This window comes from Salmo salar, chromosome 19 (genome assembly GCF_965601325.2).
Source record: "Salmo salar chromosome 19, fSalSal1, whole genome shotgun sequence".
NCBI lineage: Eukaryota > Metazoa > Chordata > Actinopteri > Salmoniformes > Salmonidae > Salmo > Salmo salar.
Window position 1 is genome coordinate 64678122 of NC_138309.1, and position 14545 is coordinate 64692666.

General features: G+C 45.1%; 1 protein-coding gene across 2 annotated transcripts; it reads right to left on the reverse strand.

The window, feature by feature from the left end:
• Positions 1-965: 965 nt before the first annotated feature.
• Positions 966-13076, reverse strand: crp (c-reactive protein, pentraxin-related). Of its 2 annotated transcripts, XM_082965475.1 has the most exons (4): positions 10419-13076; positions 2288-2365; positions 2050-2120; positions 966-1772 (listed from the first exon to the last, which is right to left on the reverse strand). In XM_082965475.1, the coding sequence occupies exons 1-3, from the start codon at positions 10870-10872 to the stop codon at positions 2113-2115; spliced, it is 540 nt and encodes a 179-aa protein (XP_082821601.1). In that variant the 5' UTR covers positions 10873-13076; the 3' UTR covers positions 966-1772; positions 2050-2112.
• Between the last annotated feature and the right edge of the window lie 1469 nt (positions 13077-14545).

Sequence of the window (14545 nt, forward strand, 5' to 3'; positions counted from 1 at the left end):
GTCTAAATTGTCTCAAGGCTATAAAATCCTTCTTTAACCTGTCTCCTCCCCTTCAGCTACACTGATTGAAGTGCTTTTAACAGATAACATCAATAAGGGACCATAGCTTTGACCTGGATTCACCTGGTCAGTCTATGTCATGGAAAGAGCAGGTGTTCCTAATGTTTTGTACACTCAGTGTATAGTTGCAGGGGTGCAACTTTCACTGGGGATGGGGGGGCTCCACCTAACATTCTGAAATTGTCCTGCCCAGTTTAATCAATGGAATTTGATACAAAACAAGGAAACGGTGTGCTTTATGACCATACGGACGCCACCGAGCGGTCGGGTAGGCTGTTTGGAATGTTTATCCGTCTGGATTAAAAAATGTAAACACTTCTGAAACCAAAGTTGCGCCCCTGTATAGGGGACATGAGGAGTAGGCTACCAATATGGCGGACGGTGGCTTTCGAAGAAATTGTAGTCTCATCAAGTTATTTAAAATAAATGACACAAATTATATTATAATTATCTTGATATTTAAGATTACATGTTTGTATGAAATATAATCCTATATTCTTACAATAAGTCTTTTTTTTAGATCGATTACCAGACTAGGCCTATAAGGAGCGGGAGTAGAGAACCTAGACGCAGCTGTCTCTAATCAAAGCTTGACACGGTAACATGAGATCAACTGATCTGCTGGTTTATTCTTGTGGGTTTTTAGTTGCATGAAAGTTGTTCCAACACGTAGGTGCATGAACTCCAGCGCTAATACAGAGCTGCATGTGGTTCTGCCTGGTAGTTGCAATTGGCCAGCAAAGTCATTCATCTCTGTTTACACAACGACCTGTGCACACAGACACACTGGAAAAATGTCAATAAAGACATCTTGCTTTTTCGGTTTCATTCTCCTCTGAAAATAACACTTTACACTATTTCAGAGGTCATCTGCATACAAACGCTAAATGAAAGACAGACAAACATTTATGAGAAATTATTGAAACTTTATTGCACTATTCTTTTCTATTAAATGAGTACTCAGGAACATAAAAATATGGGATATTGATTCGTAACAGAGCTTTTAAAGGGGAAGCTGCTATGAACATAAAATGTATTATGATTACTGTCATCATCATTTGTAAAACATGAACAATACCGGGTACAAATGTATTGCTAACAGGTATAGTCACTTATCTCCTTGAACACCCCTCCCCCAGTAGTGAACTCCAATGCTTTCCAGTTGAGAATATTTCCTGGAGTAAAGTTTTTCCCTTGCATATACAATTTGATTTGGCAAGGAGAGATGACACTGTCCCAGAAGTGTACATCAGTAACATCCCCCACAAAGGATTGTGATGCTACAAAACCTCCACCATAACTGCCTTGGTTTTGACCTAAGATTATACTTGGTTTTCCATTTATAGGGCCATTTGGCTTAAGAATCTTCGATGCACTTCGTCTCCCATTTGCCCACATCTGGGTGAGACCAGTTTTAGAGTCCCACGTGACACAAAAAGAGATCCATCCATTTCTATTTTCTGGCAAACCGTTGATAGTAACAGAATTTCCTCTGATATTCAGTTTATACCCACCCTTTGATTGCAGACACAGATTGATATCTTTGGAATCAGAGGGGGTTGCTAGAGAGAAAAGGGACTGGTCTCGTTGTACCTCAGTGAAGAACCTCTGACACATGGTCATAGCAATAACAGGCTTTAAGACGTTGTCAGAGAGTTTTACAAACGAGTCGCTTGTCTCGACTGGGATGATGAACTTTTTCCCTGAGAGATCTGTATGGGTTAAAAATTAGAGAAGGAGAAAAGCTCACCAACAGAAATGTAACAAATCAACTTGACCTAGTATGTCTTGATGTACAGTATGATGAAAATATAGCGCTTTGCTTAGTTATTTCGCCACAGATTAGTTGAACAATATTTGCAATGCAACATGATCGGAAGAGAAGTTGCGGACACTCAATGACAGCAAATATTTGCACAGTTAAGTCCATGTAGGGCCAGATCTACTACATGGTTAAAATTACAAGTGAAAACTTGAGAGATCATTCACCTTGAGGTTCACCATAACAACCATAGGTCAGAACCAGCAGAAACAGCAGCTTCTCCATCCACTTTAGTACACTGTAAAAAGAGAACACAATGTACTGAAAGTATGACATCTGCTGCCTGTTAAACCTGCCTTCAAGAACCATTCTGAGTGCTTTGTACACAAAAAACAGTGCTAAATGTTGCCGATCTCCAAAATCAATTGAAAAACGATTATATTTTAGTAAAGTCATTCAAATTACCTTTCCATGTCTTCTTGATTAAGCAAATGTCCAGGATACCAGTTTTACTCGAGCTCTCTTCTGGGTCTTTCTCTTCTTCTGTAAAAGTCATAGACTTTTAAAGGGGAAGGGGTGGATCTATTATGAACCAATGGTGAAGAGCATCAGATAAATACACTCTCCTCCTCTGGTTGCCATGTTTTACCAGTGAGTGTAAGTGGGTCATTCAAATCAAAGCTGCAGATCATTCATCTTTGCACACAGTATATTCCGAGACACAAACTCAGTACCCTATCTACAGAGAAACAACTAGAACCTATTAGAAGCTTTGTCAATCCCACTGACACAGAAAATGGTGACAGTAGCCTACTTCAGGGCTATTTCCGAATTACTCTTATCTTACTCTTACAATTACACTACATGACCAAAAGTATGTGGACACCTGCTCGTCAAACATCTCATTCCAAAATCATGGGCATTAATATGGAGTTGGTCCCCCCTTTGCTGCTATAACAGCCTCCACTCTTCTGGGAAGTCTTTCCACTAGATGTTGGAACATTGGAAGCAAGTCCCTGCAGCATTCAGCCACAAAAGCATTAGTGAGGTTGAGGTGATGTCTGCAGTCTGCGTTCCAATTCATCTCAAAGGTGTTCGATGGGTTGAGGTCAGGGCTCTATGCAGGCCAGTCAAGTTATTCCACACCAATCTCGACAAACCATTTCTGTATGGACCTTGCTTTGTGCACGGGGGAATTGTCATGCTGAAACAGAAAAGGGCCTTCCCCAAACTGTTGCCACAAAGTTGGAATCATAGAATTGTCTAGAATGTAATTGTATGCTGTAGCGTTAAGATTTCCCTCAACTGGAACAAAGGGGCCTAGCCCGAACCATGAAAAACAGCCCCTGGCCATTATTCCTCCTACACTAAACTTTACAGTTGGCACTATGCAATCGGGCAGGTAGCGTTCTCCTGGCATCCGCTAAACCCAGATTCGTCTGTCGTACTGACAGATGGTGAAGCGTGATTCCTCACTCCAGAGAATGCATTTCCACTGCTCCAGAGTCCAATGGCAGCGACTTTTACACCACTCCAGCCGACGCTTGGTATTGTGCATGGTGATCTTAAGCTTGTGTACCTCTGCTCGGCCATGGAAACCCATTACATGAAGCTCCTGACGAACAGTTATTGTGCTGACGTTGCTTCCAGAGCCATTTGGAACATGGTAATGAGTGTTGCACACGCTACGCACTTCAGCACTCGAAGGTCCTGTTCTGTGAGCTTGTGTGGCCTACCACTTTGTGGCTGAACCGTTGTTGCTCCTAGACATTTCCACTTCACAATAACAGCACTTCGAGTTGACCGGGGCAGCTCTAGCAGGGCAGAAATGTGATAAACTGACTTGTTAGAAAGGTGGCATCCTATGACAGTGCCATGTTGAAAGTCACTGAGCTCTTCAGTAAGGCCATTCTACTGCCAATGTTTGTCTATGGAGATTGCATGGATGTGTGCTCTATTTTATACACCACGGATGTGGCTGAAATAGTAGAATCCACTAATTTGAAGGGGTGTCCACATACACTATATATGCAAAATGATCTCTCCTTCCTCCCAAAGTGTGAACTTGTTTACTTCCCTGATTTGAAAGGAAATGACTGGTATAAGAAATATGGTGGAAACCCCCACTAGGCCATGCCTCCACCAATCCAATGGTTGGTGCCCAGTGAGCAGTGGAAGACACAACCAGTTGTGCTCACTGGGTGGTCAGTAGTGGGTGGTCAGCCCCGTGCCCAGTTTTTAAAAACATTGCTAAAATCCAATCAAAGAAATCAGATAAATCTTAGATTTGGATTTTTCGAAACTGAAGAATTAGATTAGGAACATTCGGATTTGCTAATACAATCTCAACTTTAATAAAGATTAAATGTTGTAGTTGCGTTTTTCAAAATTCAAAAAGGTAGTGATTAGGATAGTTTTGAGGCTGAAATAATCTGGATGATCTTGATTCTACTGGAAGGGTGGATTCAGGTTGGAAGATTAAGATTAAGATCATCGCCCCTCCTGAGCGTAAATACTCTGTGTGGATCGGTGGCTCCATCCTGGCCTCTCTCTCCACCTTCCAACAGATGTGGATTTCCAAGCAGGAATATGAGGAATCCGGCCCGTCTATCGTCCACCGCAAATGTTTCTAAAGCCTCTACTCTCTTGAAAGGCACTACAACCAAACAATGTCAATGTAACTAAGGTGGGAGGTTTAAAAAACACACTGAAAATCCAGATCTGTGACCTTTATATTGTATTATCGGGATCAAAATGTTCCTATCCACTTATTTTCTGAAGAACTTGCTAAAAAAAAAGACCGATCTGATTCTGGACAGCAAAAAAATCATTCTGATCCAGATTAAGATTTTTTTTTAAACTGGGCCCAGGATATTGGTCAAAAGAAGCCGTGCATTTATCCACATTTGAGTATAATAACCTAAGGTTACAGTACTTGTGTAACCCCGGTTCTCTGATAATATGAGTGAGGTCACTCACTACGGGATATGTGAATAGTGGGGAACCCACTCCTTATCAGGCGCCACGGTCCCGTCTTCCAACTTCATTATCAAGTATGTCTTCTTCCTTACGCACAATATGAAGTGAAACGCGGTGAGGGACCTCATTCATATTATCAGAGAACCGAGGTTACGTTAGTAACCTTAAGTTCTCTTTCAAATATTTGTTTTGGTCTCTCACTATGGGGATATAGCCAACTCCTGTAGCACTCGTATACTCTCCAAAGCTAGGTAGTCTAGACGGAATCACCCCTCAGGGGCCCTGACATTGAGATCTGTATGCACCAATGAGGGTGCAGTGACAACCAGTCGGTAGAACCTCATGAAGGTATGGGGGGGTAGGCCAACGTTCCACATTACAAATCTCTTGAACAGAGATGCCCTTGAACATTGCCCATGACGCCGCCATACCTCTAGTGGAGTGAGCTCTCAAGCCCTCCGAGGGTGATAAACTTTGCTTTTATACGCCAGTATAATAGCCCACTATCCAGTGGGATAGACGCTGGCAGGAAATGGGCCTTCCTGGGCAGGGCGTTGGCCCAAGAGATTACGGAAATACTTTTATTTATTAGGATCCCCATTAGCCGACGCCAATGGTGACAGCTAGTCTTACTGGCTATATGTAAAGTGGTCATTTATTAGAGACATCTAATTTCCATGCTTTCCAGTGGCCTGAATGGCGGCTGTGAAATGGCCTCAAGCACAATAGATAGCAACCTTCCTTGCTCTGCCAAGGGTCTCTCGCCCTTTGAGTGTTCCCTGGGTTATCGGCCCTTGCTCTTCCCTGAGGAAGAGGTCGGCATACATTCGGCCAGATGTTTGTCCGCCGCTGTCATCGTTCCTGGAAGAGAGCCCGGTTGGCTCTTCTCAAGACCACCTCCAGGTATTGACAACAAGCGAACCGCCACCGGAGCCCGGCACCCCGGGTATGGCTGTCCACCCAGGATATGCCCCTCCAGGTGGAGTCCCACAAACTTGGAGAACCTGTCAGACATGGCGCACGTGTTCTTGGGCGGAGTGGGAGAAGACGCAGATGTCGTCGAGGTAGACTAAGACGAACCGGTTCAACATTTGGCGGAGAACATCATTAACCAGAGCCTGGAACACAGCTGAGGTTTTGGTAAGGCCAAATGTCATGACCAGATACTCGTAGTGACCGCTGGCCATGTTGAAGGCAGTCTTCCACTCGTCCCCTTCCCATATCCGCACCAGGTGGTAGGCGTTCCATAGGTCCAGCTTGGAGAACACGGTGGCCCCCTGGAGTGGCTCAAAGGACCAGGAGATGAGTGGTAGCGGATAGCGTTCTTCACAGTGATGTTGTTGAGGCCCCGGTAGTCGATGCACAGGCGCAGGGTTTTGTCCTTCTTCTCCTTAAAGAAGAACCCTGTGCCAGCGGGGGAGGCAGAAGGACGGAAGAACCCTGCAGCTAGGGAGTCCTCAATGTAGGCCACCATAGCCTTGGTCTCTGGACCCGACAGAGAGTACAGTCGTCCCCGGGGCGGAGTGGTGCCTGGGAGAAGGTCAATCCCGCAGTCATAGGGTCGGTGCGGCGGAAGCGAAGGGGCCCGGGTCTCACTGAACACCTCCTGGAGGTCCTGGTACTCCGCGGAAATAGTGGAGAGGTCCGGGGCGACTGCCGAGCCCCCAGGAAGACGTCCTGGGGCAGGCTGCACTGACTTCAGGCAATGAGCGTGGCAGAACGGGTTCCAGCCCATGATGGCACAGCAGACCAGTCAATAAGGGGATTGTGTCGCTGGAGCCAAGAGAATCCCAATACCATGGGAACCTGAGAAGACTTAATGAGCAGGAATTGGATGGTCTCGCTGTGGTTCCCTGACCCACGTAGGTTGAAGGGGGTGGTATTGTGGGTGACACAGCCTATAGCGCGCCCGTCCAGTACTCTAACATCCATGGGAATGGAGAGGGGCTTAATGGGGATGCCCAGTTCGGATGCCAGGGTAGCGTCGATGAGTACCTGGAGAGATTTCGACTGTTTCCCCCAAAGCAAAATAACATGAAAAGGGGTGCGAGTAAGGAGAGAGGAAAAGTTCTCTGTATGGCCCCCCAGAGTACTCACTCCTACCAGTGAGCCTAGTCTTTTAGTGGACAGGTGGAGACAAAATGACCAGTAGTCCCGCAATACAGGCAACTCTTAGTGTGATGCCTGTATAGCCGTTCGGCTGGAGACAGCCTAGCTCTGCCTAGTTGCATTGGCTCAGGAAGAGGTGAATCGGCAGACTTCAGAGACTCTCGGGGAAACAAGGGTAGCCTCGGGTTCTCTCGGCAACGGAGCCGTCAAGGCCTTCCGGGATGCCTCGGAGGCGAGGTGGAATCCTTAAACGGGCGAGTGAGATCAAATCTCCTCTCCTTCCTTCGTTCCCGTAGCGCCCTCGATCTGAACAGTCAAGGCGATAAGCGAGTTGAGATCTGTCAGTAGTTCCTGGGCTGCAAGCTCATCCTTTACTTCCTCCGATACTCAGTACAGGAACATGTCGAACAGTGCTTCCGGATTCCAGGTGCTCTCTGCTGCCAACGTGTGGAAATCTACTGCATAGTCTGCCACACTGCAGGAGTTTTGCAAGAAAGCTGGAGTAACTTCCGGGCAGCCTCTCTCCCGGACAATGGAGCATCAAAAAAACTCTTTACCTCCGCCACGAACTCCTCTAGACTGAAGAATATGGCCGACTGTTGTTCCCATACTTCCGTAGCCCAGGCGAGAGCCCTCCCGGACATCAGCGTGATGAGGTATGCTATTTTAGAGTGGTCCGAGGGGAAGGAGGAGGGCTGCAGCTCGATGATGAGGGACCACTGAGCGAGAAACGCCCGACAGTTGCCCCACTCTCCATCAAAGCATTCCGGGGGAGGTAAGCGGTGTTCCCGGGATACCGGGGTTGCCGAGAAGGCGGGCTGGTTGGTTACCATCGTGGTAGGTTGCCTAACAGACAACCCGCGGATTTGCTCCAGCAATGTGTTCAACGCTCGGTCATGGCATTTGGCCAAGGTCTGGAACCCTTCCATCAGACCACGAAGCAACTGATGGCTCCTTGGGAGGAGATCGCATTGCGGAGCTTTTCCGCGTCTGCTGGGTCAGTCATGGCCAGTTCGTACTATCACGCTTCAGGGAAGACCCAGATGCTGACAGTGTTGAAGTAACAAAAGTGTATTAGTAGAACAGGGGGCAGGCAAAACTACAGGTCAAGGGCAGGCAGAGGTCAGTAATCCAGATCAGAGTCCAAAAGGTACAGAACAGCAGGCAGTCTCAGGGTCAGGGCAGGCAGAAACCAATAATCCAGTGTGGTGTGATAAGGTAGAGAACAGCAGGCCGGCTCAGGGTCAGGGCAGGCAGAATGTTAAATACCAGGAAAACTAGAAAACAGCAAGGGGGAAAATGCTGGTAGGCTTGAAGAACAAAACATACTGGCAACAGACAAACAGAGAACATAGGTATAAATACATTGGGGATAATGGGGAAGATGGGTGACACCTGGAGGGGGGTAGAGACAAGCACAAAGACAGGTGAAACAGATCAAGGTGTGACAGGATGGAGATAAAAGACAGTAAAAAGACATGATGATGTCGATCAAACAACGTTATGTCCCATATTCTTTAGAAGTAGATGGCAAGACCGCTCAGACCCCACTTGTGAAGTTGACAAAGCAAAATGCAGATAAATTCCCTTTGTTGGATTCAACATTTTGAACATTGAGATCTGAAATAAATGATAGGAAAGAAGAGTAGAATCAAAGGAGAAAGAGACAGGGTTTTATGTCAGAAGTTAACCTCTATGGGCTAGGTGGGACGCTTGCAGCCACTGGCAGCCTTTCAAAACCTTAAAAATCCTATTACTTCAATTTCTCAAACATATGACTATTTTACAGCTATTTAAAGACAAGACTCTCGTTAATCTAACCACACTGTCCGATTTCAAAAAGGCTTTACAACGAAAGCAAAACATTAGATTATGTCAGCAGAGTACCAAGCCAGAAATAATCAGACACCCATTTTTCAAGCCAGCATATAATGTCACCAAAACCCAGAAGACAGCTAAATGCAGCACTCACCTTTGATGATCTTCATCAGATGACAACCCTAGGACATTATGTTATACAATACATGCATGTTTTGTTCAATCAAGTTCATATTTATATCAAAAACCAGCTTTTTACATTAGCATGTGACGTTCAGAACTAGCATACCCCCCGCAAACTTCTGGGGAATTCGCTAACATTTTACTAAATTACTCACGATAAACGTTCACAAAAAGCATAACAATTATTTTAAGAATTATAGATACAGACCTCCTCTATGCACTCGATATGTCCGATTTTAAAATAGCTTTTTGGTGAAAGCACATTTTGCAATATTCTAAGTACATAGCCCAGGCAACACGGGCTCGCTATTTAGACACCCGGCAAGTTTAGCACTCACCATAATCATATTTACTATTATAAAAGTTTGATTACCTTTTGTTGTCTTCGTCAGAATGCACACCCAGGACTGCTACTTCAATAACAAATGTTGGTTTGGTCCAAAATAATCCATCGTTATATCCGAATAGCGGCGTTTTGTTCGTGCGTTCCAGACACTATCCGAAATAGTAAAGAAGTGTCGCGCGCATGGCGCAATTCGTGACAATAAAATTCTAAATATTCCATTACCGTACTTCGAAGCATGTCAACCGCTGTTTAAAATCAATTTTTACGACATTTTTCTCATAGAAAAGCGATAATATTCCGACAGGGAATCTCCTTTTCGGCAAACAGAGGAAAAAATCCCAAAGGCGGCGGCGGTCGGGTCATGCGCATAAGCCCAGTGTCCCTTGATCGGCCACTTGAGAAAGGCGATAATGTGTTTCAGCCTGGGGCTGGAATGACGACATTCTGTTTTTTCCCGGGCTCTGAGCGCCTATAGACGACGTGGGAAGTGTCACGTTAGAGCAGAGATCCTTAGTAAATGATAGAGATTGAAAAGAAGTTCAAGAAATGGTCGCGGCCACCCTGTAAAGGAATCTCTCAGGTTTTGACCTGCCATTTGAGTTCTGTTATACTCACAGACACCATTCAAACAGTTTTAGAAAATTTAGGGTGTTTTCTATCCATATGTAATAAGTATATGCATATTCTAGTTACTGGGTAGGAGTGGTAACCAGATTAAATCGGGTATGTTTTTTATCCAGCCGTGTCAATGCTGCCCCCTAGCCCTAACAGGTTAAGAGCCTTCTGTATCCATGAAATTTTGGGATTGTGAGTGGCTAGCCAGGGAATACCCAGTACCACCGGAAATGCTGGTGAGTCAATAATGAAGAGGCTAATACACTCCTCATGACCCCCCAAAATCACCATAACCAGTGGTGCAGTAACCTCCCTAACCATGCCCGACCCAAGTGGTCGGCTGTCTAGGGCATGCACGGGGAAGGGTTGGTCCAACTGGATAAGGGGGAACCCTAACTTATGGGCGACCCCACGGTCCACAAAACTCCCAGCCGCGCCTGAATCGACTAGCGCCTTATACTAGGAGTGCGGGGAAAACTCAGGAAAAGACACTGAGACATGTATGTGGCCAACAGAGGGCTCTGGGTGAGAATGGTGCTGACTCACCTGGGGTGTTGACGTGGTACTCTGCCTGCCCTCTGAACTCCTGGGTGAGCCTTTCCAGCACCGGTCGGCAGTGTGCCCTCTGTGACCACAGTGGGCACAGGAGAGACCCCCCCCCTCCGGTCTTCCTAGCTGCAGTCCCCCCTATCTCCATGGGCGTTGGATCAGGAAGACTGGGAGGTGGAACGAAAAGGGCCCGAGGAGAACGCCCACGAGCAGCCAGCAGGTTGTCCAGTCTGATGGACAGATCGATAAGCTGGTCCAGGGTGTTTGTAGTATCCCGACATGCCAGCTCCCGGCGAACGTCCTCCCTCAGGCTACAACGGCCCTCTCGTTCCACCCCACTCCAGCGGCAAGGGTCCGGAACTCCAACGCGAAATCCTGTGCGCTCCTCGTCTCCTGTCTCAGATGGAACAGTGTGCACAAAACAGACATAACTAACAAACACATGAAACATGGATCGGTGGCAGCTAGTAGGCCGGTGACGACGACCACCGAGCGCCGCCCGACCGGGGAGTGGCGCCACCTTCTGTGGATGTTGTGACACCACCCTTTGCCTTGATGACAGCTTTGCACATTCTAGGCATTCTCTCAACTAGCTTCACCTGGAATAATTTTCCAACAGTTTTGAAGGAGTTTTTGGCTGCTTTTCCTTCACTCTGCAGTCCAACTCATCCCAAACCATCTCAATTGGGTTGAGGTCAGGTGATTGTGGAGGACAGGTCATCTGATGCAGCAATCCATCACTCTCCTTCTTGATCAAATAGCCCTTACACACCCTGGGGGGGGTGTTGGGTCATTGTCCTGTTGAAAAACGAATGATAGTCCCACTAAGCCCAAACCAGATGGGATGGCGTATCGCTGCAGAATGCTCTGGTAGCCATGTTGGCTAAGTGTGCCTTGAATTCTAATAAAATCACCGGCACTGTCACCAGCAAAGCACCCCGACATCATCCCACCTCCGCCTCCATGCTTCACAGTGGGAACCACACAGGCGGAGATCATCCGTTCACCTACTCTGCGTCTCACAATGACATGCCGGTTGGAACCAAAAATCTCAAATTTGGACTCATCATACCAAAGGACAGATTTCCACAGGTCTAATGTCCATTGCTCATGTTTCTTGGCACAAGCAAATCTCTTCTTCATAATTGGTGTCATTTAGTAGTGGTTTCTTTGCAGAAATTCGACCATGAAGGCCTGATTCACGCAGTCTCCTCTGAATGAGTTGATGTTGAGTTGTTTGTTACTTGAACTCTGTGAAGCATTTATTTGGGTTGCAATTTCTGAGGCTGCTAACTCTAATGAACTTATCCTCTGCAGGAGAGGTAGCTCTGCACTTTCCTTGAAATTGTCCATGTTGACTGACCTTCATGTCTTAAAGTAATGATGGACAGTCATTTCTCTTCGCTTATTTGAGCTGTTCTTGTCATAATATATACTTGGTATTTTACCAAATCGGGGTTTCTTCTGTATACCACCGCTACCATGTCACAACACAACTGATTGGCTCGAAGCATTAAGAAGGAAAGAAATTCCACAAATTCACTTTTAACAAGACACACCTGTTAATTGAAATGCATTCCAGGTGACTACCTCATGAAGCTGGTTGAGAGAATGCCAAGAGTGTGCAAATCTGTCATCAAGGCAAAGGGTGGCTACTTTGAAAAATCTAAAATATATTTTGATTTGTTTAACACTTTTTTTGGTTACTATATGATTCCATATGTGTTATTTCATAGTTTTGATGTCTTCACTATTATTCTACAATGTAGAAAATAGTACAAATGAAGAAAAACCCTTGAATGAGTAGGTGTCCAAACTTTTGACTGGTACTGTATATGGGATCCCCCGCTTTATAAAGGTAGCACACCCTTCTCATCCCCCTGCCACCATATCTCTATGGACTCCAACATGACCTTGTAATACAAAATCTAGAGTAGTTTTATGCCATGTCTCCTGGAGACATTTCACATCAGGTTTGGCTGGTAACTCCTCAAGAAACTGTTTGAAATCTTGCCCATTACCCATCAAACTTCTGGCATTCCAGTGAAGGATTAACACCATCATGAAAATTAACCAATACATGATTCCTGGCTGGACTGATTCTCAATCTTATTGAGGTCATCCTGTACATTTTCCCCATGTTAGTCATGTGATCCCAAGATACCTCACCGCCTGCTCCTCTATAATCTATATCTTCTTAGTCTTCAATTGTAATTTTCCTTCGCAATTGATTGCTGCTGTCACAAATGTAACAAACTTCCTCATGTCTACTACCATTCTTGTGTTCTCTCCCATTCTGCTCCCTACATCACACCCAACCTGCATCCCAATCTGCCCTGGAATACATGCTCCTCTAGGTGTCTCGATTGTTTCTGCGTGAACTTCCTTCACTGCTTCTACATGTAACCCTCTCACCAGGCTCGAATTTGACTCTCACGATATTCACTTACGTAGAGTATCTCAACAGCATGGGATGTTAGGTGAGAAGGACATCTCCAATCAGAATCCCCATTGTAAACTATCTAGGGTGATGACAAATAGGGTATTAACTTCAAATGGAATGATTATAGATTTTTGTTATTGTATAAGGATATACTTTCCCATGCATTAAATTAAATTGAAACAGGAAATGACTCCACCAAGGCAACATACATAAGGTTCAAGATGGGTATTATTACATTTTCAAAGCACCACATAAAAATAATAAACCCCAATGAGTCGTGCACAACCCATGTCCAAATTATTTCAAGTTTGCTTAACCCGTTGGCGCACGTTGGAGTCTTTCTTAACAAAATTATAACAACTCTCTTATAAAGTAAATCGGTATTTCCCTTCAAAACTCGGTAGATATGGGTTTTGTTCTATTTTTATCGTCTTTTATTAAAAAAATCACCAAAGGTCATAATGTAATGTCCATCCTTTTCTCAACGTCTCTCTCCCTCTCTTTTTTTCCCAGGCCTCCTGTTAACCAGGTCAACTCCCATTGGCCACAGCTTAACAAGCGACCTTATTGGTCAAAACTTAAACTTAAAAGTAAACCAACCTATTCACTTATGCATTAATTAAATATTTTTTCAAAAGAAATGCATTAACATTACAATTCGGGAGCAATTCAATCACCTTTTAAATTTAATACCAATTAATTATAACAAATAAACTCAATACTTGGTTCTAACAAGGGTATTACACGCATATGAGATTCTTTGCTCATTCCTCACCTGCTGCACTTCCACCTGTCTTTTCATCACTGAACAACCCCCATACGCGTCCCCACAGTTACAGCACTTTAACTGGACCCCTTCTCCACATTCCCCATCTGCATGTTCTCCCTCACACATTGCACATCTCCTTTTGCCTTTACACAGCGTCGTCACATGCCCAAACCTTTGACAGTTATAGCAACGCAATGGTTTCAGAACATATGCTCACACATTGTATCTCATATACCCAATCCTAACTTTCCTGGCAATACCAGATCCTCAAAGTTTAGTAGCACTGACAAGCTATCAACCACAAGTTTACATACCTGCCTGAGTTTGAACGCCTTCTCATACTGTTCAGCATTAAAACACACCACCACCAAACTTCCATCACAAAGAACTTTAGCAGGCAACATCTCCTACTTTACTCTCCAAATCTCTAGTCAACGTGATCAGACTCACCACCGTGACTCCACCTTGGTCCTTAAATTTGACCAAAACCTTGAACTCCACTCCTCTCAGCACTGCGAACCAAACCGCCCTCATCACTACGCTCCTTTGACAAGACCTGCAAAGGCTCTTCAGGCTTCCTCTTCTTCTTAACCTTTACTCTTACTATACCTCCACTTTTTCCACTCTACCACTACACGCCATCCCGTCCTCCTCAACTCCTAACCCCCCTACCTTTCCATCCATCTCTGCTCAAGTCACAGCCCCGTGTTGCTCAACCCCCTCCACTGGATTTCTTCCCGTTTTGACAATATAAAAACCAAAACTCAGGAAAAAGCATTTAAAAAAAACAACAACTAAGCAACACAAACAAAAATGTAGCCAGACATGGAAGAGAAAGCAAGTGAGGGGGGGGGCAATGCAAATAGTCTGGGTAGCCATTTGATTAGCTGTTCAGGAGTCTTATGGCTTGGG